General features: G+C 38.8%; 1 protein-coding gene across 1 annotated transcript in view; it reads right to left on the reverse strand.

Moving 5' to 3' along the window:
* MCM10 (minichromosome maintenance 10 replication initiation factor) overlaps positions 1–26,367 on the reverse strand; it is a 48,581-nt gene that overhangs the window by 21,210 nt on the left and 1,004 nt on the right. The window contains exons 2-12 of the mRNA XM_027838515.1: positions 22,363–22,432; positions 20,470–20,820; positions 18,252–18,356; positions 17,996–18,133; positions 16,682–16,856; positions 13,169–13,334; positions 8,162–8,329; positions 6,908–7,024; positions 4,557–4,756; positions 1,647–1,747; positions 954–1,064 (exon numbers count right to left, since the gene is read on the reverse strand). Of these exons, the coding sequence (XP_027694316.1) occupies positions 954–1,064; positions 1,647–1,747; positions 4,557–4,756; positions 6,908–7,024; positions 8,162–8,329; positions 13,169–13,334; positions 16,682–16,856; positions 17,996–18,133; positions 18,252–18,356; positions 20,470–20,820; positions 22,363–22,369 (1,639 nt within the window). The 5' untranslated portion in view covers positions 22,370–22,432. The remainder of the gene's footprint in view (positions 1–953; positions 1,065–1,646; positions 1,748–4,556; positions 4,757–6,907; positions 7,025–8,161; positions 8,330–13,168; positions 13,335–16,681; positions 16,857–17,995; positions 18,134–18,251; positions 18,357–20,469; positions 20,821–22,362; positions 22,433–26,367) is intronic.

The raw sequence follows: 26,367 nt of genomic DNA on the forward strand, positions 1-26,367 counted from the left end.
AAGTAATTTTTCTTAAGTGCAAATCTGACCACGTGTCTCCCCTAACTCAACTGGCTCTAGGGGTTTCCTAAAAGACAGGGGACAGGACTTTTCTGCTTCTGAAGCCCTTCACAACCTGGCCCTATCCTATTTTTCTAGTTTCTGCAGATATTAATTACTTTTCCTCTTACACTGAGATCCTGGAAAACTGACCTCTCCATTCTTCTCACTCAACACTCCATCTTACATCTCGGTGCCTCTGCATTTTTCATCCCCATGTTTAGAATATACTCCCTTCTTACCTCTGTGTAAGAGTCCCTCTTGGGGGCAGCTAGGTGGCACAGTGGATAGAGCACTGGCCCTGGAGTCAAGAGAACCTGAGTTCAAATCCTGCCTCAGACACATAACACTGACTAGCTGTGTTACCCTGGACAAGTCACTTAACCCCATTGCCTAACCAAAAGAAAAAAAAAACAGCAACAAAAACTAAGAGTCCATCTACCTTTAAGATGCAACTTAGGCACCATCTTCTGCATGAGGCAATTCTTTTCAACTGCTAGTGCCCTCCTCCCTGAATTACCTTATACTTAATTACTTTGTATGTATTTGTATTTGCCTACTCTGTATGTATTTGTATTTATTAACTTCATATTTATTTGGTATACATTTTTACATATTCTTATTACCTTCCCTATCAGGCTGTAAGTTCATTGTAAGTGTGCAATGTCTTATTCTCTATACTTAAAACCTTCAGCATCTAGCACAATGCCTGGCACATAGTAGGTATTCAGTAAATTTTTTTTTTGGCTAGGCAATGGGGTTAAGTGACTTGCTCAGAGTCACACCACTAGTAAGTGTCTGAGGCCACATTTGAACTCAGGTCCTTCTGACTTCATGGCCAGTGCTCTATCCACTGCACCACCTAGCTGCCCCTTATATTTAATAAATTTAATAATACTTGTTGATGCAGGTACCTGGTGATTTGGATTTGGCCAAATGTTTTTTTAGGTTTCTTGCTCCAACTGTAGGCAAATCCATTAACTGTTTAAATTCCTCAGAACACGATTGAGTCTTCTGTGGGAGTCCTGTAGGATACAAAAAAAAAAATTCCTTATAAAGTTCAAAACCTGAAGACGATTTGAAACTATGGGTTCATTACCTTTCCTTTTAACTTGGTATACATAATTCAGGCCTGAGCAGAGAAGGAGGAACATTGAGAGAAAGACATTCAAGTCCATACCATCTGAGTGGGTGGGCAGACTACCTTCATTTAGGATCAGATAGAAAAGAAGTTATTTTCTGCGTGAGCCCATTCATTCACTAGTATGTGTTGTTTGTTTATATTTACTAAGCTCCTCCTATGGCAGGTACTGCTGACTTTTTGCCAATAAGGCAATGAGTGCCTATACAGAGATAACTGATTATATTTAAGATAACATATGGGCATTACCATGTGCCCAATATCATGGATACCACTGTAAAGATGGAAAGAGACCCAAAGAGGTTTAGTAACTTTGAACATGAGATTAGACCACACTGTTTGTCTAGGCAGTATGTGGCCTCCTACAACTTGAATGAGGACTTGATAACTACTACTACTAACTACAAATACTGAACGGATTCAGACTAGAAAAGAATGTCATTTTACAAAGGGGTGGGGGAAGTACCTAGTTTCTGTCGTGTTTCTTGGACAATTGTATCTGTGCCTCTTAAAACCAAGTTGGTCAGAGTGGTCTGAATAGTCTTCTTAGGAGCAGTGGTGGAGGCACTGAAAAGACAAGAGAAACCCAAAAGGAAGTCAGTGAGTGTGTTCAAGGATCTTCCGAATCATTTGGTTAAAAAGCACTAAAATCCTTCCCCTATTTTCTAAATATTCACTTAGGACATCTGTCTCTCACCTTCATTAGAGCTGACATAGAAACCTTAGGGTCAATGGGATATAGGATGTGGAAATCAAAGGATTACAAGTAGAGAGATGGAAGGAGGAGCATTAGGAGACATCTGGTTCAAACTCCTTCTTTTACAAACGATGAATTTAAATCCCAGAGAGGTCAGGGGACTTGTACAACTGTAAAGCAAGATTCAAACCCTAGCTCCAAAAACAGTGGGTGTTTTCCCACTGCACAAAACTGTCCCACAAAGTCCCAGGAAATTGAATTCCTTTAAGACCGAAACATTGGCCTGAGTTCAAATCCGTGTGACCTCGGCCAATTCACTTAACCCCCATTGCCTCAAAAAAAAAAAAAAAAACAACAAAAAAAACAAACAAACCAAAAAAAAAAAAAAACTGAAACATTAGTTAAGTCATTTAGCTTCACTAGAGGTCCAGTTTCCTCTTCTGTAAAATGAGGCAGTCATACTAGATGGCCTTTGGGGGCCCTTCAAGCTCTAGATATGATCTGAAAAATAACATCTGAAGATCTGATTGTGAGAGTTAAAAAAACTATTGCAAGCTAGCAAAGCTCAGTCATTTGGAAATAAAGAAGGTTGTGTTGCTCCTAGTAAAAAATGCTAATCACCTAAATGTACAGTAATAGACATCTTGCAGATGCAAAGTCTTTACATTCACAATTCTCCAAGGTGCACTGCATTTATTTAAAAAACCAAAGGCTTTCTACTTTAACTCCTTGTGGGTTAATTTACTTGGGCAACAAAGTAATGCAACCCAGCATAGTGGTTCATCAACTGATTCTAACAATGAGCTCCAAATGTTACTAAATTATCACCACCCCCAACAATCATTTATTAAATACTTCTTACATGCCAGGCACTGTGCTAAGCACTAGGGATACCAAGAAAGGCAAAAACATAGACCCTGCCTTCAAGTAGCTTACATCCTAATGGAGGAGACGATATGCAAACAATTCGATGGAATCTGGCCCACTGTCCTAATTTCCTTGTGGTCCTTTGCTGGACTATGTACTATATGGTACCACCTCCCCCAAACTTTTCCTACCACCATATCCTATCTACCACTTCGTCTTTCTTGGCTCCTTGAGACTTTAACTCATTCTTAGACTGGGGCTACATTCTGTACCTCTCTTTTGGCATGACTGACCAGTCTGACAAAGGTGTGGTACACTACTATATCCCTCTGCCACCAACTAAATTTGCCTCAGGTACCCTAATTCCTAGTTAGGGGTCTACCTGTAGTCTAGAGAGGAAGGAAGATCATATGGGATCACAAGATCATAGATTTATAGCTGGTCCTCAAATCCTGTAACCAACCTCTACATTTTACAGCTGAGAAAAGTGAGGCAAGAGAGGTTAAGTTATTTGCTCAATGAAGGCCAATGACAAAGCTGGAATTTGAATCTAGATTCTCAGCCACCAAATCGACCCTTCTTTCTGCTATACCCAGACAGATAGAGGGGCCCACTGCCAAGAGCCAGTGCCCAGAAAACTGTGGAAACAATGACCCTTAGCCTAGAAAGAAAGCAAAACTATTGAGAATAGCTCTTCAAAAGGTAAAGAAGCTAGGCTAAGGGTTATTGTCTCTATAGCCTTAATTGACTCTCACCTAGGCTACTGTAATAGACCCCCATTTCACTTGCTGCCTGCTTCTTAACACTAAAAAAGTGGGCATTTCCATATGCAGAGAAAACCATAAAACTTTGAGTTTCTATTTGTTTTTTTAAATATCTATCTATAACAAAGTCAGTATTATTTTTCAAAACTGTCTTACTTGTCTGTGCTTCCTTCTGTTATATGCATTTTAAAAACATTTTGATGGCATTTTTTCCATACCATTGTTAATTCCTTAATCTTATTAAAAAGAGAAAAAATGTGTCTCATCTTTCTAATCCATTCTCCACATAATTGCCAAAATGACATCTCTAAACAAAGAAGGGACCGTATTGTGCCCCTACTCAGAATCTCCAGGGACTTGCTCCATCTTGAGTCCTCAGGCTTGGCATTTAAAGTGCTCCACAATGAAGCCTCTGCCTACCTTGAGTACAATTCAATTTTACTCCCCTTCACATGCTCCCTGTTCCAGCAATACTGGTCTGCTGGCTGTTCCTCTGAAGGTCTCCCCCTACTTCTGTGCATGAGGGGTCTAAGCTTGCTCCACTCCCCTTCATCCGCCTACTCTGTAGCTTCCTAAAGCTCAGGTACCACTGCCTACATGAGGCCTGCCCTGATAGGCCCAACCATTAGTACTTACTCTCTCTCCTGAAATGATTGTGTGTACACACATTGTGCTTATTTATCTGTCTACAAGTTGCACCCCACCATCAATCTGTAAACTCCTTGATGGTCAGGGCTGCTTTATTTTTCTCTTCATATCCCCAGTGAGTAGCACAGTGCTGGGTACCTTGTACCTGAGCTCTGCCAGTAAAGTACTTGGCTGGGAGTGCTGTAGAGCAGACAGGCCAGGTACAGGTTTGAATTAGATGGGCTCCAAGGTCCTGCCAACTTGAAGGTTTGGTGATTCTCCTCCTCTACCTGAGAACTCATCAAAATGGTCCCAAGTACAACTGAAATAGGCAACATCGTATTCTTACTACAAAACAAAGTATACACTCATCATTACGGGCAATCTAACACATAACAGCAGAGAACCTGGGGCGTCTTACACTGAGGCTGCATATGACTCGGAAGAGACTCCTCCATAGTAAAAGCCATCCCGACATAGTCTTTCTTTCAGGCTGGAGCCTTTGCGGGTAAATTTCTTTGGCACTTTGCCTCCAGAGAAGGAAGACTGCAAATCTGCTCGCTTGGCACTGAGTTTCTTATACTGAGACTGTATGTGATATTGACAGTATTCACAGTCATTCTGCAAGAAGAAATACATATTATATAAGGGCCTGCACTCCTCTAGTCTACAGGGCAGTGAGATAACAAATAAATAATACCACTTTAAATTCATATATGATTTTATAGTTTACAAAGCACATTCACCAACACTGTCTCCTTTCACCGTCAGAACAGAGAGGCACTGTGGGGTAATACAGAGAAGCCAGGAAAGCCTGGGTTTAAGATCCCTCTCTGACATATATGAGCCGTGTGATCCTGGGCAAATCACTTAACCTCTTAGCATCACTAAAGGGTGTTGACCTGCATTGGGAAAGGGATTTCCTCCACCTGAGAATTACCTATACCAGTGAAATAACAGGTCTAGTCCTTACCCCTATTTTCAGAACACCACTATGCTGTAAGCAGGGTTTATGTTCCTTATAACAGGAGAAGCAGCAGAGGCTTGGAGGTCAAATGACTGGCCTGAGGTCCTCTTATGTAGCTAATAAGTGGTAGGGTCAGGGCTAGAATCCAGGTCCTGGCCTCATGTCTGGTGCTTTCCCCAAAGTCTCTCATTGCTGTCCAAGGACTCAGACACTTTGTTATTCTGAGGGAATTGAGTGAACCACATGGACTCCATCTTGTGACTCAATTCCGGAACTAGCTCAGTTCTATTCAATTCTGGGTCTAGTCCAATCTGTCTTGTGAGAAAACTTCATTGCATTGTTTGAACCTAGCCTTGCATGGTTAGGAAGCTGGGCCACATACCTAGGTTATGCAGCTCACCAGTGACAAAGCTGGAAGGAAGCCAGCAGAAACCCAGACACATCTGAAGAATGATGCAAGGAGTTTTCTCACAAGCACACATCTCAAGCAATGCATGTGTTTTATCTGAAAACTGGCCTCATACTGGTCAATCAGCTAACTTGTTACTTTGATGGAATACAGACACTTGGCAGGGAGTAAGATACCTCTTTTTTCTGATTTCAGGGAATTGCACCTGTTCACTCTCCCCCTCACCTTTCCTCTACTTAGAAATTAAATTACCTATTTTGTATGCTGACTTGTACCCTGTTAATTGTTTTCTTTTAATTAATTGGCCTTATTTGATTATATTTAATAAATAAAAATCTGTGTCTCCCTGTATTTGGGATCCAGTGCTAAGCTGAGGAAGGCCTGGTCCTGATTTGTTATACAACTGGTACACATTGCTTAACAAATCAATATGCTCAGAAGCTTGAACCTTTGTTTCTTCAGTTATTTCAATCAATCCACACACCACAATTCCAAAGACAATTCTGGTTCCACAGACCATCAGCTCAATGACAAGTGTCCTCTACCTTCCTTTCAAAGCAGTTCACAGAAAGGAAGAAAAGTTTCCCATACAATCTAGAGAAATCACTGGTCAGTGAAGTTTTTCTAACGGTCATTCATGCCACCTTTTAAAGAGGAAGAAAGCATTATCCTCTTGGATGAATACTGATGTCACAATCGCACAGGGGTGGGGAACCTGCAGCCTCGAGGCCACGTGTGGCCTCCTAGGTCCTCAAGTGTGGCCCTTTGACTGAATCCAAACTTTACAAAGGGCCGCACTTGAGGACCTAGGGGGCCACACGTGGCCTCGAGGCTGCAGGTTTCCCATCCCTGCACGGTCTAGCAAATTTTAGAACTAAACTTTTTGGGGAAATATATCAGGTTCTTGATGTCCTTCATCCAACTATCTTCCTTTTATCCATCTTGTTATACATCAATCAAAGAACGGGTTAAGAAAATAAAGAGAGTAGAAAAACCTGAAACCAGTAATTTATGCTCCTTATGTTCTAGGACTATGCAATGGGAAGGGTCAGACTAAAACTACTGCCTAAAATTTGGCTTTTCAAGCTATTAGCAACTTTCCTGCTATTCCTGTTCCCTGTTACTATGGATGGTTGAATCTAGTGAATTTTATGTATAAGGATATTCCTTAAATATCTGGCAATAAAAAAAAATTCTGTGATGAGGTAAAATCATCACTTTTTACACTGGCTCCTAAAAACCATTTGTGACAGACAAAACTCAGTTCTTGCATTTGGACCCTTCCTGTTTATAAGAAAAACAACTCTAAAACAGATATAAACCATTATCTCTGAGTCAGCCACATTTTCCTTCCTTATTAGCAACCCATCTTAATACTGTTAAACAATAAACTAACCAGATTGACAATCTGTGTACAAGGCTCTCCATTCTTTTTCTTTGCTTTGCAGGTTCCCAAGTCAAGGGCTTCACCCATAATTAAGATCTTCTGGGCATGATCAATAGACAAGCATACCTGTACACATGAGAAGCCCAATTAGGAAGTAAAAACAGGTACTATAAAAGGCAAACGTTTTAATCAGCAAGACTGGGGAAAGAAAGAGATGACTGTGTTTTAGGAAGCCTTTCGACTTTGCAAACAGTTTATGGTCAGGGGTTCATAGGATATGAACTCGTTTCCTAATTTGGTAAACGAGTTTTATCATATTCAGGCTACATCATGACTAGATAGTGAAATGATACATAGGGAGTAGTAAAAAATGGTTAATGATTGCCAATTATTAACTTTCAAAAGCAAAGGAGCAAAACAATGAAGAATGTACCTGTTTTCATTCTCAAATAGTTATGTTTTGTAGAGCACTGGGTCAGGGTGAAGAAGCTAGTGCAGTTACTATTCATATTGTGCCTAGACTTTGGGTTTATAGGATTAGGTAACCAACCATATTCACAGCTTTGAGATGTCAAACTTCCATTTGATAATTTAAGTTAATTATTGATACTAAATGGAATGTATATGTGGGAGAAGTCTCCCCCTATTTGAGTTAGAAGTTCAATTCTGTTCTGTATGAGATCAATTCCAACATGTTGCAAAGAAAGGTCTATCTAGATTGTTTTAGTAGCTTCTACATTTACAGTACTTGGGTCCCATGTAATCTGAGAGTTAAAATGTTCACAACCTTCAACATATGGATGAATCAAGTTAAATAATTTTAATATTATCAAAATTCTCCAATGAGCTGTGCACTCTCTAATTGAGCTTTAATGAAGAAAATGAATTCTCAAAAGTTGTTGAGAATGCTGAAAAATGAATACACAGTCCATACAGAAGGTGGTAATAATTTTTATATTAATTCAGTGCTTTGAAAAAAGCACAAGAACATCTAAAATCAACCCTGAGCTTTTTAAAGGCTCCTCCAAAATTGTAATGTTAAGGGCCTACAAATCAATGGCACCATACAGGTAAAGAATCACTAAGTATAAACAAAAGGAACACTGGGTCAATGAATAAATTCAATGACTCTTGGACTGATGTGAAAAGCTAAATAAAGGAGAAGTTATTATACTATTTAGTGCTAATCCAAAGCAAATGCTATTGACAAAATTTGGCTAACTTGAATATATCTTTAGACAAAGAAACTATAGAAATCCTTACTTCATCTGAACCTTCCTTTGGCTTCATGGGGTTGGCATTAAGCAGTCCTATGACAGTGCCTTGCTCAGTCTTCCAGTGTTCTTTGTGGACTTCTCCAAACAAGAACAATGAGACATTTTGGTTTAGGTCACGCAGATCATTTAGTTTCCAGATGCTAAAGGTTTTTCCCTGGAAAAAAAAATTGTTGTTCTTTAATTCTCTTTTTCTAGAAAATTTTATTTCATTTTTTTCATCCAGCAAAAAACCTGCCTTTTCTGCCTCTACTGTCTCCACTGTGAATGAAAAGAAAAATAAAATCCCTTTTACACACGTTATTGTATAGACAAGCAAAACAAATTTCCATGTTAGCCATCTCCAAGAACATTTTCAAAATTTATTTATTTTTAGTTCTCTACATTCACTTCCACGAGATTTTGAGTTCCAAATTTTCTCCCTATCTCTCCCCTCCCCCCACCCCATTCTGAATACTCCTTCCCCTAATCTGCCCTCTCTTCTATCACCCCCGACTCTTCTCTTATCCAGTTCCCCTTCTATTTTCCTGTAGGTTAAGTAGATTTCCATAGTCCATTGTCTGTGTATTTTATTTCCCAGTTGCATGTAAAAACAATTAACATTCATTTTTAAAACTCTGAGTTCCAAATTCTCTCCTTTCCTCCCTCCCCTCTCACTCTCATTGAGAAGCAAGCAATTCAATATAGGTTATATGTGTAGTCATGCAAAACACTTCCATACTAGTCATGTTGTGAAAGACTAACTATATTTCTCTCTATCCTAACCCATTCCTTCTACCCCATCAAGAACATTTTTTTACATACATACACATATATGTATATGCATATGTCTTATTCTGCACTGAGCCCTTCATCTCTCTATCAGGCTTGAGTAGCAAGTTTCATTATTAATCCTCTGGAACTGTGGTTGATCATTATGTTGATAAGAGTTCCTGTGTTTATGTATGTGTATACTCTTTCCACCTTTGAACAATTCAGATGAAAGTAGTTCAAGTGTCCCAATTTGTCTGTAAAGATGTCTACTTGCACATTCTGATTATGAGAGATAATTTTCCCTAACCTTCCTTTCCTTTGCTGGCTCTCACTTTTCCTTTCTTTCTATTCTTCTAAGATCATCAGGACAAAGAACTCCCAGGTCTTGTCTAACTAGACTCCCTCTATGACTCTTGATGAAGATAAGTTTCAGGGGGGACAAATTTATCACTTCTCTATATTAGAATGTAAGCAGTTTATCCTTGGCTAGTCCTTTGTAATTGTTTGTGTTTACTTCTTATATTTCTCTTAGATTCTGTATTTAAACTTCAAAGTTTCTATAGAACTCTGATCTTTTCATGAGGAATGCTTGGAAGTCCTCTCTTTCATTAAAGGTCTATTCTCCCTCCTGTAGCATTCTATTTGGTTTTGCTAGCTAAGTTGGTCTTGGCTGTAAGCCCATATCTTTTGCCTTCTGGAATGTCATATTCTAAGCTCTCTGCTCCTTTAGAGCAGTGTCTCTTAAACTGTGTGTGATCCTATCTGTGGCTTCTCAGTACTTGAATACCTTCTGATCGCTTGCAGTATTTTTTCTTTGATCCAGAAGTTCTGGGATTTTGCTATAACATTCTGGGGAATTTCCATTTTGAGGTTTCTTTTAGGAAGTGACTGGTGGATTTTTTCTATTTCTACTTTGCTTCCTGCTTTTAGGATATCTGGGTAGTTTTCTTTTAAGATTTCTTGAAATATGATGCCTAGACTCTTGGTTTGGTCAGTGTTCAGGTAGTCTGATGATTTTCTCCTTGAACTTTTTTCCAGGTCAGTTGTTTTTTGCTATAAAATATCTTCTATCCCCCCAACATTTTGACTGTTTTATTGTTTCTTGATATGTCATGGAGTTATTGGTTTCTATCTGGTCCATCCTAATTCTGACTTTCAAGGTGTTGTACTTCTTGCACCAAGCTGTTAATTGTCTTTCCAGTTTTTCTTCTATAGTTCTTATGTGTTTTCCAATTTTTTCCTCAAGTGTTCTCTTATTTAATTGATAGAAATCAATCCTTAACTCCCCTTTTTAACTCTTTTTCTCTTCAAGGACTTCTAGTTGAGTTTGTGCCCAAGCTATACTTTGTTTTGAAGCTTTGCTTATAGATGTTTTGTAATAATTTTCTTCTTCTGCATTTGTGTCTTGAGGAACCCTGTCACCACAATAACTCTCTAGGGTGAGATTCTTTTCTCGTTTGCTCATTCTTCCAGCCTAAGCCTAAATGTTAGGATGGGGCTCTGCACACTTCTGGAAGGAAGGTGTGGTCCTATTATCACTTTCTTGGAAGTATTGGGTATTGTGTTATTTCAAGACCTCAACAACAGCTCAAACGAGGGGAAAACTTTCAGGATTTCCAAAGTGGTCCAGTCTAGGGCTAAGTCTGATTATTACGCTGTCCCTCTCCCCACCATAGCTCTGCAAGTTCACCTGAGTTTGAGTATGAGCAAAAGTAAAATGCTGCTGGACTCCATAATTATTAGCCCACAGGGAAGCTCTGCTGGTTCAGTGATAGAGCTACAGGTTCCCTTGAGATCTGGGATTCCTGCCCTCGTTATTCCTCTGCAGGCTGGTCTAGAAGCTGGAAGGGAGACCTTACTCTGCTCCTTGGATCTGAGTCATGCCACTGCTGCTTACCTCTGAACTTCCTCTTTTCTTGGTACATATCCTAGGGCTATGACCTCTCTTTACCCCTTTTCAGTCCATCTTGGATCTGTGGCCCAAAACCGGGCTGTGGGTGATAAAGTTGCCAATGGGCACCTCTCCCCATCACAGTGCCCTGGAATGGGTTTAGGGGTGCCCCTGTATGGGACTGGTAACTCTTTCTATCCTGACGAACAGTCCCTTCCCAAGAATACTTTGTGTAGCCCCTCCTGCCCAAACCCAATTCCCAGAGTCCAAAAGCCTATCATTCCATCTCCCTGTGCTGGAACTGTGACTTTTTCCCATCAGGATTTGGTCTGGTACATTTTCTAGGTCTGTGTGGGGGAGTATAGGGGTGGAGGATGGGGGGCTTGCTGAACTGCTCCCTTCTACTCTGCCATCTTCTGTTCTTTAATTTTCAAGCCACAAACTGACATGACTAGACCGTGCTGAACTCATCTGTCAACTGAAGTTTTCAAAATCAGGAAATAAATCTTATTGCACGCAAAATACATTGTCAATACAATGACTAGAAGTTATTGCCCAAGGGTTTGATATTACTTTTCCCATTTTAAAAGTATAGGAAATGATGTATTTTAATCACACACAGCAAGCTAGTGGTAAAGAACCCCAGGTTTCTAATTCCAGGCTTGTATTTTCATCATTAGATTAGCACTGAGTCTCTAGTGAGATATAAGCACTACTAAAAAGAAAAGCAGAGTTTATAGAATCATTTTATTACTTACCTTAAAATAGAAAGATGTTATTAGATTGGTTTATACAATAAATATTATATTTATCACAGATTAGTAATATCCATTAAATAAATGAAGGGGTCATTGCAATGCTATCAAAAAATAAAAGCTTCATTCCTCTGGGTTTGGAAAGCAATTAAATGAAAACTGGCTCAGTTTGGCTGTAAAATGTCAAAGCATTTGTCAAGTACCTGAAAAGCCATAATTTAAAATGTTTTAAAGATCATATTCAGTATTTACTTTGCTCCCAAAGTACTTTCATAGGCTATTTCTTCTCAAAGAACCTGAATTGTAAATCAGATTATTCTTAGGAATAAGTTCATTTGCTGATGGCCACAGGCCCAGAATAAACTCAGTGATAGCGACCTAGTCCCAATGAACTGTGACCCTTTTAATGTTGCTGCTTATTATTCCGTGGATTTGTACAATTGCCTCAGAAGGGCTCACAGCGTATTTCACATCTATTTCCATAGCCCTCACAGCATGTCCCTGTTAAAGCCTGGCTTTACAGGTAGAAAAATTAAAGCATAGAGGAGCCAAGAGAGTCAAAGTAAAGGTAGATTTCAGCAATCTTTCGCCTTAAAACCAATGCTGTCATATATAAACAGACAGTTCAGATAAGACTAAATATTACATGGAAATAAAATGAATAAAAATCACAGTTGATGAAAAGAACAAATATTAAAATTGCAGAATACTAGAACTGGAAGGGGCCTAAGAGATTCGCTGGCTGAGTCTCTTCCTTTGGAAGCTAAGAGGGGAACCAGAAGTCCAAAGAGAAGCAAGACTTCTGCTCATGGCCACAGTTAGCTGCAAAGCTAGGACCAGAGCTCACGTCTCCATTGCTGAGGTCAGCGCTTTCTCTATTACAAGATCTTCCTCTACATCACATCATCAATTGAGATTGATCAAGTTCATGATATCTTCCTGAAGACAATATATTTTTCCTATATAGTGCAGTACTTTTAAGGTGGAATAATTTTTAATTAGTTTTTAAAAGGATTTCATTTTTCCAAAGCTATTAAGAATTTCACAGTGTTAACATTACTGTTAATGGCATCACTGGCCTTTTCTACCCACCACATAGTTAAGGAACTGACTGTGCTATAAAATACCAAGGATAAATAAAGAAGTGAGTCTGGATGACCTGTGTTCAATTAGGCTGTCTGTTTATCCTGTTTGAGCCTCAGTTTTCTTCTCAGTAAAATGGACCCAGTCCCTCTTTGCTCTAAATCTATGACCATATAAAATAACCACGGGAAAAGGAAGGGAATAGGCATTTATTAAGCACTTACTGTGCTCCAGGAACCATGCTAAGTGTTTTACAAATATCTCAATTGATACAAGGGAATTAAATGCTTATTAGTTATCACAGAATCCTGTAGGTTGGATCTGCAGGCATCCATTCACGTACTTCTTCAGAGACATTGCCTAGTCAGCGTGTGACACTGCTCAAGATTTACTCGTACTTATTTAAAATTGCAACTAAGGCCACCAGCTCTCAGGATCTCAGCTTGGCTCTAAGTCAAGCTCTCACTATCAGTGCCTGGGGATGGCACTAACAAGCTAACAGAAAATGACTTACATTGTTTGAACTCTGAGGTGTGACTTTCTTCATTATGACCCCAAAAGTCACCCAGTCTATTTCTTCCAATTTCTCACTCGCCAACTTGTTCTTGAGCTGAGACAGTCTAATCAGTTTTCGGCCAGTCATCTTTCTGTCCATTTCTGTGGAGGACACTCGCGGCCGCCTGTGTTGCAAATGATAACAAATAATCTAATTCATTTAGCCCTTACTGAGTATAAACCAAATATGTGGCACCATCCCAAACAGTCTTTTGTGAAAATACTCCTCAAATGCTGGTACAGAAGTGGTGTAGTGTTCCTAAATTTATGCCTGCAAAGCACAAGTTTGGGCAGGTCCAACTAAGCTGGGAAGGCTTCAAAACAAGCCAGGCAATGAGTAGCAGGTCATCAAAGGATTAGTCTATCTCATTTCTGAAAAGCTTAGCAGCGGGTGGATGCTTTTTCCTAGTCACAGCAACTCATAAAGCCCCATCCACCAAGGCACATAGGGGTTGGATCTGTTGGCAAAGAAGTAGTAATGACACAAATGAAAACCACATATCCTTGAGGTATATACATTGGAGTAGGGGCTCTTAACATTTTTTTGTGCCATGGATCCCTTTGGCGGTCTAACAACAATGCTTTTAAACGTATAAAATACATAAGGTTACAAAGGAGATCAATTATATTGAAGGAGTTATCAAAACAGTAGGAAAAAAGGTCCGTGGACCCCAGGTTTAAGAACCTTGGCACTAGAGTGATGCCAGAGAGGAAAAACTTAACATTGTTCATACTTTGGAGGAAGAGGCTCAATATCTCGAGTGGAGGAGCCAGATGATAACTGCTAAGAGTTACATGGTAAAGAAGGGTAATTGGGCTGGCTGATTAGTTTTGCTGAATGCTCCCTCTCTCTTCCTTCCTTCCCTTCCCTCCATCATTCCTTTCTCTCTCTTTTTAAAAAATTGTTTGTGTACAAGAGATAGTTCACTGGAGAGGGGAGGAGGAAGGGATGTATTTGGAAATAAAGGTAATAAAAAAAAGATAATCAAAGCAAAAACAAAAGTTTGGTTTTTTTTTTCAAATGTGAATGACTGGTTATAGAACTGAGGCTATTGTAGGAAGCAAGGAAATACAATTGTGATTATTATATCATATATCAATCCTAATCACTTATTAGTTTGAAACAACATCTTCTGTTTTTGTTATAGTTATCAGTGCCTGTCAATGAACACTGTATTTAAATTTCAACAGCATCAGTGAATATCATGAGTCTTATTTTTCCTGATAGGAAGCCTTTGTTTGGTTTTTTTTTCCCTACTAGTATGTAAAAGTAAGACACATGTATCCTTCAAAAGAGAACTACCAATGGTACTTAAATTAGCAAGCTGGGAAATTGTCATAGAAAAATCAGCTTCCATCCCATCTTTGGCCATAATACATCCCTTAGAGTGGAGAGTTTCATTTTTTCTCTTTATATCTCCATCTTTGTATCTCTAGGGTGCAACACAGTGTCTTCACATTAAATAGGTACTAACTAAACGTTTGTTGATTGAGTGATAATCCAATACTTTCTTTCATAGGATCACAAAACTGGGAGTAATCTCAGATGTCATCTACTCCACATATGCTTAAAAACGGATGCACCCTATAGTACCCCCAACAGCCACACCAGCCAATGCCTACATGAAGATCTTCAGTGGAGGGGAGGAGATAAGAAGGAGGACAAAAGAAACATGACAGCCTAACAAATACTTGAAGACAGTTCAGCTGTTACGGCTTCTTTAAGTTTTTCACTCTCCAGTCCAAACATCCCCATTCCTTCAACTGCTCCTCACATTGTCTTCAGATTCCTCATAATCCTCATCGCTTCTCTCTGAATAAGATCCAGGGTGTTTTGAATAAAATGGACCCAAAGCTAAGCTTGAAGTATGGGGAAAATATGGTCTTGAGAGTTAGGGCCAAAACAAATCTGTCAGTGGGCAGATTATCTTCTTTTCTTGGGCAGATTATTTTCTTTTCTTCATTTTTATGACTTACCATTTCCATAAGGCCTGTCTATATTACACAACTAAATAATTTCAGTCCCCTGAATCAGCAACCATTTAGATACTAGTTAGTTTAATATTCACACCCCAGTGATCCATATTTGGAATTATTTTCTTTCCTTACTGTACTCAATAAACTCAGATGTTGGCTAACATTCCTAAAGATTGGTTGGCATTCAGAGAAGAAAGGACTAGATATTCTGGAGATGGAGATAGGTTGTTTCTATAGAATTGAAAATACTTTAATCTCAAGAGTGTGAATCATCCAGTTGCTCTGGCCTTCAGTAGAAGAAATAATGAAACATTGAAGGGGTTGGGTTTCTCCTCATAGAATGGGGAAATAATACTAATGATTTCAAAGCAACATGAGAATTCAATAGTTATATCTATAAAACACATGTATTGAGCTTTAAAAAACAAGACCATAGCAATTATAATAAGATGGATAGTGTTATAAATTTCATATTTGCTTACTTAGACCATTTTATACATACAGCTATAATCTCTACCACTGTTACCTAAGAATCAATTGATAAGCATTTATTAAGCACCTATTAGTCCAAGCACTGAGGAAAAAAAGACAAAAACAAATAGTCCCTGCTGTCAAGGAGCTTACGTTTTCCCAGGGGGAAAACATATGAATGTATAAATATATACAGAATACAAGGTAGTTTAAGTAGGAAGGGCATTAGCATCTGGAGCAATCAGGAAAGGCTGTGTGTAGAAGGTGGTGCTTGAACTGACTGGAGGGATGTAAAGCAGAACGTCTCAGGCATGGAGAATGAATGGCTAGTGAAAAGGCACCCGGATGGCAAGGTATGTGTGCATAAAGCACAGTCAGGAGGCCAGTTTGGCTAGACTGGAGAGTGAAGGCAGGGGAATAAAAAATGTGTAATTCAGGGGTTCTTATCCTGGGGTCCATGGATAGATTTCAGAAGGTCCACAAACTTGGATGGAGAAGAAGTTTACTCCTCTATTTCCACTAATCTTTAACTAGAATTTAGCATTTCCTTCAATTATTAATTTAAAAAAACTAACAAATAACATTATTCTAAAAAGATGTTCACAACACAAAGTTATGAACCAATCTGTGAAAGGCTTTAAAAGCCAAACAAAATAGTTTTTATCTTACCCTAGAGGTAATAGAGAGCCACTGGAGTTTAATGAGTAGAGGAGTGAAATGGTTAAATTTCTGCTTAAGGAAAATCATTTAGGCAGCTTTGTGGACAATCTTTTGACTATAACTTAGATAAGAAACATCTTCCTTTTGCTATAATTCTAGATACAATTGAATAAAGAATAAAGAATTGAATAGAGCTACAATTATATTTATTTTCAAGTTTGATCACCTTAAAAGTTTCTGTGAAAATCTGTTTTAAAAAATACACTATTTTAAACTAAGAGTCAGTGTCCTATAAAGCAGGAGGAGACATCTAGTGGTATCAATATGAACTGAGAATAAGAGAGACCATTACAGAATTACTGACCTTAACCGGAGTCCAGTAAATTTTTCCACTGAAACAGTCTGAGCAGTTCCATGTAAAGTTCCAGATGTCCCTAAATTCGTGGTTCCAGTCCCTCCACTGGACTTGTTTCCAGGAGTAGATCTGAGGGGCTGGGAATATGAATTTGGTAATGATCCTGAAAAAGGACTCTTGTGCTCTAAAGAATTAATAACAATAAAAAATATGATTTTTAAAATCATACTGCTAAATTCTATTCAAAAATAGAAAAGATCAAATTGTGTCCAATTAATTAATCAACAAGTCTCAAAACAGACAAGATCTACAAGGTCATTCCCACTGTCATCTCTAGAATCTTATTGAGATTACATTTACTAAGATGCCAATAAGGACAAAGCATTGGATAAAGTACCATGGAGGAGATGCAACCCTTCTTTAGAAATAACTAATTGGAGATAAGTCAAATTCTATTAAGTGGGCTGGCCAAATTATGTAGTTATGGGACTTAGCTGTATTAAATGTTGCTTGAATTAAGTAGAAATTTCAGCTGATTCTGTATTCCTTAATGGGTTTTGATCAGTATGCCAATCTATGTTCTTCTGTAAAGAGCGATTTTATAGCAGCAATAATTCACATTTACCTAGGGCTTTAAGGTTTAAAGAGTGCCACCTTCTCAATAATTCTGAGGCAGGCAGCACAAATGTCATGATCCTCTATTTTACAGGTAAGGAAACTAAACCTTAAAAATGCTAAGTAACTTGCCCATGGTCATATTGCTAGTAAGTATGGTAGGCAACATTCAAACCCAGGTGACATCACTAAGTCCAGCACTCTCTCCAGTACATCCTCCTAAGGCTCAGAGAAGTATCGAGATGAGTCACCTGGTAAATAAAGAAGTCAGAACTTGAACCTTGGGTCTAGTGCTCTTTCCACTTGAAGCTGCTACAAGATCAACCTGGACTATCTTGACTTCATTCAAAACTCTTGACTACTTTAATAGTTTGTCCTTTAGTTTTATAAACTCCATTAAAATATTCACAAATATACTAAACCCCAACCCTAATACACAGCTTATTCAGAAGAGTTTGCTTCTAGACCATTATTTAACTTAGCACCTCATTGCTGCCTAAAGCTGTGGAAGATGAAAATTAATATAACACATGGTTCCTCTATTCAGAGACCCTACTGTATCACTTGAAGAACCAGGAAACTTATTTACATAAAATAAGGGGAGAATGATAAAGAAAGGATATAGGTAAGTACCAAAGTTTGTGTTAGAAAGAATAAAGCAATCAGAGATCAGGGGAAGAGAAATCCATGTGGCCTGGAGCACTGTACCTGCAGGCAAAACCTTTGGCTTCTGGGTTACTTGCTTGGGTTTTGGCACAGTAGGAATGTCAAGCTGGGCAGAAAAAAAAGATGACTCCTGAATCTTCTGAACTTTCCTCTCCTTAAGGGGAAGGAGTGAAAGCTTACCTAGGTGATCAAAAGAAGAGGGAAATAATAAAGCATTAGAAAAGTCATCAAAGTCTATTCTGCCACATATCTGCTGAGATGGATATTCACAGACCTAGGAAAGCATTAGTCTTATTACCAGAGGATTTTTGTGAAGGCTCTGGGCTTGTAGACTTCCCAATTGTAGTCATTTTTAGCCGTTCCTGTAATGTCTTCATCTGCTCTTGTAATTTCTTTAATTCATCTAGGAAAGAAAACATACTTGTTTCAGAATCAGGCTGGAAAACAAGGTAAAACATGAAGAAATAATACTAGAAATTTCACTGAATAATTCTACTAAATCCTAAGAATTTCAAAATAGAATTAGATGCTTAGAAACCATGGTGAATATTGGCCATTCAAAGCCCTGTAGGGGAGTGATGTCAAACTCAAATAGAAACTGGAAGTCACTAAACCATATAAAAGGATCCCTGCAGGCCACCTGTACTGACTTAAAAAACCACATGTTAACATTACCTATTTTCATAACTTATATAAGATTGCTTGCCATCTTGAGGAGGGGGTTAGGATGGAGAAAAAAAATTTGTAACTCAAAATCTTATTAAAAAAAGTGAATGTTCAAAATTATCTTTACATGTAATTGAAATAAAATATTATTTACTTAAAAAACACACTACCTATATTCTATTGTATTTTTACTTGTTTTGTTAAATATTCCCCAATTAAATTTTAATCTGGTTCCACAGTGGCCCTGTGTTTAACAGCTCTGCTGTAGTGGGCCAAACTTTTCTTTTTTGGAAAAAAAACCCAAAAAACTCATACATGGGCTAGACACAGATGGGAATTTGTGCTAAAAAACATTATAGATAAGTATCTGTAGTTAACAGTACTATTAGCTCTTTTTGCAAGTACCAAAGAATTTAAATACTAATGAAATATTCATTTCAAAAATTTGATGCCTTACCTAAAATATAGTAAATGCCAACTCCTGTAGTAGTAGAAACAGCAAACCAAGGTGATATAAGCACAAATGTATGATCAAAGAACATTCCAAAATTGGATGGACATACTCTTCAATGTTCTTTCTCAAAACTGATCCTTACATAAAAGCTGATATGGACTTAGCGTCGATGCTCTGCTGGTGAGCACCGATGTTTCTCACACTATATTAAATTATGACTCAAACAGCAAGCATTTAGTACCCCATTCTACTAACTGCCAATCACTAGGTAATCAAAGAAAAAAATTCAACAGTCCCTGACATCAAGGCTCATATTACACCAGAGGAGATGACCTAAGTCTGTACAAAACAAGTACAAGGCCTGTTTTTTGGAGGACAGAAAGTGCTGAGAATAAGCAGCTGGGACAAACAGAAGAAGCTTCATGCAGAAAGTGCTGCTTGAGTTGAATTTTGAAGGAAATAAGAGGTTCTAAGAGATGAGGCGGAGGATGGATGTACTCCAGATATGGAGGGGAAGCCTATGCTAAAAGTGAGTCAATGGAGAACAAGTGGCATGCATGAGTGCCCATAAAGAGGATGATTTAACTGAATTGCAGAGTTTGGTAAGAAGAATAATGTTTTATAAGACTGGAAGTATAGGATGGAACCAGGTTGTAAAGAATTTTGAAATCTAAACAGATGAGCTCTTTGACTCTACCAAGGCAGAAGGGAGCCAGGGAAGTGTACTGAGGAGGAAACATGAGCTGTACTTTAGGAGAGTCACTTTGGCAGCTCTATGGAAGATGGATTGGAAAGGGGAATGACTTGAAGTAGGAAACTAATTACAATTATTTCATTAAGTCCAACGGAGAAGTGGCTGAGGGTCTAAACTAGGGTGGCAGCTGCTGGAGTGGAGAAGAGGGTAGACAAGCAGAAGATGGGACAGATGTTGTAGAGATAGAATTAACAAAACTTAGCAATTTATTGCTGACAGGAGAGTGAGTTGATATGAAGAGCTGAGGATGTCTCCAAGTTTGTAGTCCTGTGTGACAAGAGAAATGGTGATGCCTTTGACGGAAATAGGGAAATTGAGAAGAGTGGTGGGTATTGGGGAAAATAAATGTTAAAAAATGAAAAGTGCTATGAACATTCAATTCATTCTAAGACATTTTTGCTGACAATGAGTATTAGTATGTCACTGCGTACTGTTATTATTATTAATACTGTTATTACTTATTATTATAACACTGTTATTATTTTTTTAATCCACATGATTGATTTTTAAACTCAGCTACAACTATGTAAGAGGTTAGTTTGATGAAAAATGCCAAACTTAATGGCCTTCATTCAAATGTGTCTTTAACTTAATAATTAATTTGTTGCGTAACAGTAAATGCTAACAATTAGTTCTGAGCACCTTGCAGCTCCTGTTGAATTTTCTCTTGACTAGGAACTGGGGGAGGAATGGGACTTAATTGGAGTGATTGTGCTGTGTCCTGGGCTTCTTCATTCTCCTCATCTGTCAGGTCATTGACATCTCCAAAGAGAGTGGCCACATTTTCCTTTTGGTCTTCAGATTCCTCCTCCAGAAGCTCATCAATCTCTTCTTTGTAAGATGCACTGTCACTATCAGCATCGAAGAGGTCGTCAAACTCATCGGGCTCTCTGGCTTCCTCTGTCAAGAAGCCACTCTGCCCTGAGTTACATTCTAAAGCGGATTTGTTTTCCTCCAGCAGCTCAGTAAGTAGAGCCAGGTCACACTCTTCCTCTAGAAAAGAAAAGAAGCAAATCAGGGGCAAATCTGAGGAAAACGGTTCTTCAGAAGAGACTGGCAAAGCAAGCAGAATGTTAATGTCAGTCTTGAGAATGTTTTTGAAATGATGTCCTTTACAATTTTACCCACATTGGGACATTATCTGTCCCTTAGCACCTAACTCTCAAGGACGTTGTGAGGATAAAATGAGATAATATTTATAAAGCACTTAGCATAGTGACTAGCACATAGTAGGTGCTCTATCGATGCTGGCTGTTATTATTATTCATCCCCCTGTTACTACTTTCTATAGCTACAAACTAAAAAGATATAAGCATTTAACTGAGATCACTATATTCAGTATCCTGCAAAAGACTGCTGTGAAAACTAAATAGCAATGAAAAAAAACAAACCAGAATTTACTAAACATATAAAATATAATTAGAAGGTGCTTTCTTTATAACATGACAGAATGTAAGCTGCATATGGGAAGGGACTAAATGTTTATGTAGCACCTGTTATGTGCCAGGCACTGTGCTGACCGCTTTACAAATATTACCTTCTTTAATCCTTAACCCTGGGAGGTAGGTGCTATTATGACACTCATTTTACAGTGGAAGAAATGAAGTTAAGAGATTTTTCCGGGGTCACAGATCAGATTTTCTATACTCCAGAAACACTCCAGCCTCTGGCTGACTACCAGCTGTCTCAAGGGCAGGAACTGTCCTGACTTTGTACTTGTATCCTCAGTGCCTAGTACATAGTTTATTGTTGTGCAATCCTTTCAGTTGCATCTGACTCTTTGTGACCCCATTTGGGATTTTCTTGGCAAAGATAATGGAGTGGTTTGCCATTTCCTTCTCCAGCTCATTTTACAAATGAGGAACTGAAGCCAACAGGGTTAAGAGACTTGCCCCGGGTCATGCAGCTAGTAAGTGTCTGAGGCCAGATTTGAACTTTGGAAGATAAGTCTTTCTGACTTCAAGCCTGGTGCTCTAGACACTGTAACATCTAGCTGCTCCTAATACGTAGTAGGTGCCTAATAAATGCTTTTTTGATTGATATGCATTTAGGGATTTGAGTGACAGTTTTGCCAGCATTCAGACTGTAAGATCAATTCTAATTGCAGAAAAATTTTGTTAGCATTTTTCCGGTTGCCAAGTCTTACTAATTAATCACTTCATTGTTAATTTAACACAAGTTGTTCAAAAATTTGTTTAAACATTTGCCATTGTTTCATTACTTCACATCTATCCTCTGCAAAGTAATCAAGAAAAGGAATATAGAGATATAGGTCAGAGCTAGTATAAAAATGTCACACTAATCCAACATTGAATACACCTATGAGAAGACAAACCTATACAGTTAGATGGGGAATACACACCTGATTTTTAAAAGGTAATGTTCAGACTATTAAAGTTATATCTTTATTGAAAAGATTATTAAGATGGTATTTCAATATCTAGCAATTCGCAACAGAAACTCAACAGATTTTACCAACTAGGAGATAGTTTTTCTTGTAAAAGGGTGAAACAAGAGAATATTGATTGGACTTACCATCCATGTCAAAAGCACAGCTGATATGGGAACTTCAAAGGAGGAATCAAGTATGAGCACAAGAGAAATCCTGTGACAAAAACATAAGTATTGGATAGGTTTAATGGTAGCAAGAACTGCCATTCTATTGCTGGGATCCTAGTCTCAGAAAGGTGAAGCATTATCTGGATGAGAACCACCGAGGTCACAAAGCCGCTCCCGAATCATATATGTTCCTCTCTTGCCCCTTCCGAGTTTCCCAAAATGTTTAGCCTGCCAGCATTTGAATATAAGTAAACTCCTTAAGGCTCAGGAATTGTTTCGCAAGCTTCTACAGCTTTGTCCCTCCAGAGCAAGGACATTCATTCATTGATTCATTCATTCAAAACTAAACAAATAGAGTACTTGACTCTAAGCAACTTTTCTGGCCTACCCAGAATGGGTGAACAAAAAAATCATTTATTGCACACTTAACAGATAACAGTTATTGTCCTCAAAGAGATAACATTCTAATAGAAGACAACCCACAGAGGTGAGTGGTAGCCTGGTAAGGAAACTGCTTGGGAAATCATTAGGATACTGACTTGATCCACTGAGCAGTCAAATGACATGCCCTTTCCAGATTCAGTGGTACTCTGACTTAAGATTAACGTATCCAGAACTAAAGAGGGTAACCTAGGGTGGGGATAGGGGAAAGGATAAGGAAGCAAAGAACAAGATGGTACACAAAGGGCAACTATGGTCAGGAACCTGGGGCCAAATAGATATGGAGGGCTAGTTAGGTTCACACATGCTGAGTCACCAATCAAAATGTCTAGGTCACAGGGAGGGAGCTCTAAAGATGAGAGGGTTTCACATTATTTCCCTTCATGTATTATATGTTTCAGTCATATGAGTTTTTCTCCCCAGAGAAAAACTACCTGCACTAGTATGTTTGCATAAGTCATCCCATCCTCCCCAATAATTATCTTCCCAAATCTCTCTGGCTTTCTATGGGTAGTTGAACTTGAGAAAGCAATCCACAATTTTCCTTTCCTCTTAATCTCATAATTCTATATAGTAGATCTTCCAACCTCATCAATCAACTGAAACCATCCTTTTCCAAGTTACTAATGATCTTTTTATTGCCAAATCAAATGGTTTTTCTCAGTTCTCACCCTTCTTGACCTCTGTAAGCTTGGACCCCAAGATCACCCTCTTCTCAGATCTTGTCTCCTCTCCTCTCCTCCCTAGGTTTGTGGGACACTATTCTCTCCTAGATTTCCTCTTACCTATCTGACTAATTCTTGGTCTCTTTTGCTGGATCTTTCATCCATGTCACTCCCATTAACTGTGGGTGTCCCACAAGGCTCTATCCTGAACACCTGTCTCTCTCTATATTATTTTATTTGATGATCTGACTAGCTCCCATTGATTTAATTATCATCTCTATGCTGATCATTCTCAGATCTACTTGTCCGGTCCTAACCTTTCTCCAGACCTCCAGTCTTATATCTCCAAGTGCCTACTAGACATCTCAACGTCAATGTGCTGTAGACATCTTAAACTTAACCTGTTCAAAACAGAATTTATTTCCTCCCCCGGGGCCATGCTCTTCCCCTTTCTGACCTCCCCATTACTGAGGGAACCACCTTCCTCCCAGTTACCCAAGCTTGCAACCTACTTGTCATCCTAGAATCCTCACCCTCTCTCATCTCCCCACCCATATCCAATCTGTTGCCAAATCCTACTGATTCTACCTTTATAACATCTCTTGTTTAAGTCTCCTCTTATCTGACAGGACACCACCTCAGTACAGGCTCTTATCACTTCACACCTGGATTATTACAATAGCCTACTGGTGGGTCTCTCGGCTTTTCCCGTCCATCCTCCACTCAACAATTAAACTTATCTTCCTAAAACACAAGTCTGACCATACTTAATCAACTCTAGTGGTTCCCTATTACCTTCAGGATAAAATGTAAAATCCTCAGGAATTCAATGCCTTTTATAACCGTACCGTCCACTATTCTTATAATCTAAAATCTTCCCTCTGTTAATTATTTCCAGTTTGTCCTGCATTTAACTTGTTTGTACATAGTTGTTTGTATGTTTTAAGTTCCTAAAGAATAGGGACTGGTTTTTGCTTTTTTTTTTTTTGGTATCCATAACATTTAGCACTGTGCCTGGCAAATAGGCACATAAGGCATTCCCTTCTCATCTCTTACTTTTAGAATTCTTTTCTTTCTTTAGGCTTAGCTTAGGTGCAGCTGAGTATTCTGCCCTCTTCAAATTTTCCTAGTACATCTTGTCTGGATCTCTTTTGCCACAACCATATCTCCTCCAAGTATTATACTTATTTGTATAACCTTAGTACCTCCCTCCTCCTCCTCCTCAATTCCTCTCTACTCCTTGAGGGTAGGCACTATGTTTTACTGATATTGGGATTCAAGCATGGAGAATTTTTGTAAATGTTAAATAACTCAGGATCACTTAATGTGCCCTTATAATCTATAATAAAATACATTGGCCCTTAACAGCCTATTAGCCTCTACAGAGCCATTAACTCATTTTGGTCACAATACTGAAACAGAATAGGTTTATGGAGCATGTACATTACTCTCAGTATTTTATAATCTCAATTCAATACTCTCTTAGTCACTTCTGGACTTTGACTTTGTGCATTAATGACCAAAGTCAGTTAATAAACAAGCATTTATTAAGCACCTACTACATTCCAGGCACTGTGCTAAATGTTGCGGATACAAAGAAAGGCAAAAACCAGTCCCAGCTCTCAAGGAGCTCATACTAGAGGAAGAGAAAACATGCAAACAACTATGTACAAACAAAATATAAACAGAACAAATTGGAGATTAATCTTAGTAGGAAGGCATTAAGACTAAGGAACCCTGGAAAAGGCTTCTTGCAGAAGGTGAGACTTTAGCTGAATCGTGAAGGAAGGCAGGGAAGCCTGGAGCTAGAGATGGAAGAAAAGTTCCATTTTCAGCCAATGAAAATGCTTGAAGTGTTATGTGTGAAGAACATAAAGGAAGCCCAGTGACACTGGATTCCAGGATACTTGGAAAGAAAATGAAGGACTGGAAAGTTGGGGTGTGTGTGTGTGTGTGTGTGTGTGTGTGTGTGTGAGGTTCTCAAGGGCTTTAAAGGTCAAACAGTGAATTTTCTTTCCCATCCTGGAGATAGGATCCACTGGAATTTACTGAGTAGGGAGGTAGAGGTGGGGGGTGACATGATGAGGCTTGAGCTTTAAAGGAAGGTTAATCTGACACATGAGTAGATGGATTGCGGTAGGGAATAAACTTCAGGTGAGGAGACCAACTAGTAAGCTACTTCAACAATGTAGGTGTGAGGAGATGAGGGTTTACACTGGGTTGGTGGCATTGGCGGGGGTGGGGCGCATTTGAGAGTTGTTATGAAGGTAAAATTGGCAACAGAATGGATATAGATGATGGAGAGGTGAGAGTGAGGACTCCACGATGACAAATCGGTTGCAAGCCTGGATGACTGGAGAGATAGATAGTGGTACCCTCAATAGTAATAAGAAAATTAGGAAGAAGGGAGAACTTGGTGGCAGGGTAAGAAGATAACAAGTTTCGTTTTGGATAAGTTGGGTTTAAGATGTCTATAGGACATCCAGTTTGAGATGTTCACTAGAAACTTGGAAAAATACAAGATTGGAGGTCAAGAGAGAGGTTGGGGCTGGACAAGTAGATCTGAGAATGATCAGCACAGAGATGATAACTGAATCAAGCAGAGCTAGTGAGATCATCAAATGAAACAGTACAGGGGGAGAAGAAAAGGAGGTCCACAGTATAGTCTTGTGAAACACCCACTGTTAATGGGAGTGATGGGGATGGAGATCCAGCAAAAGAGATTGAAGAGTACTCAATGGAAACCAGGAGAGAGTAGTTGGCATGAAAATCTAGACAAAATATCAAGGAGAAGAGGGTGATCTACAGCATTTGTGAATGCAAACAGGTTAAGAAGGATGAGGACTGAGAAAAGGCTATTTGATTTGGCAATAAA

The sequence above is a fragment of the Vombatus ursinus genome, unplaced genomic scaffold (assembly GCF_900497805.2).
Source record: "Vombatus ursinus unplaced genomic scaffold, bare-nosed wombat genome assembly UNPS02014830.1, whole genome shotgun sequence".
NCBI classification, from domain to species: domain Eukaryota; kingdom Metazoa; phylum Chordata; class Mammalia; order Diprotodontia; family Vombatidae; genus Vombatus; species Vombatus ursinus.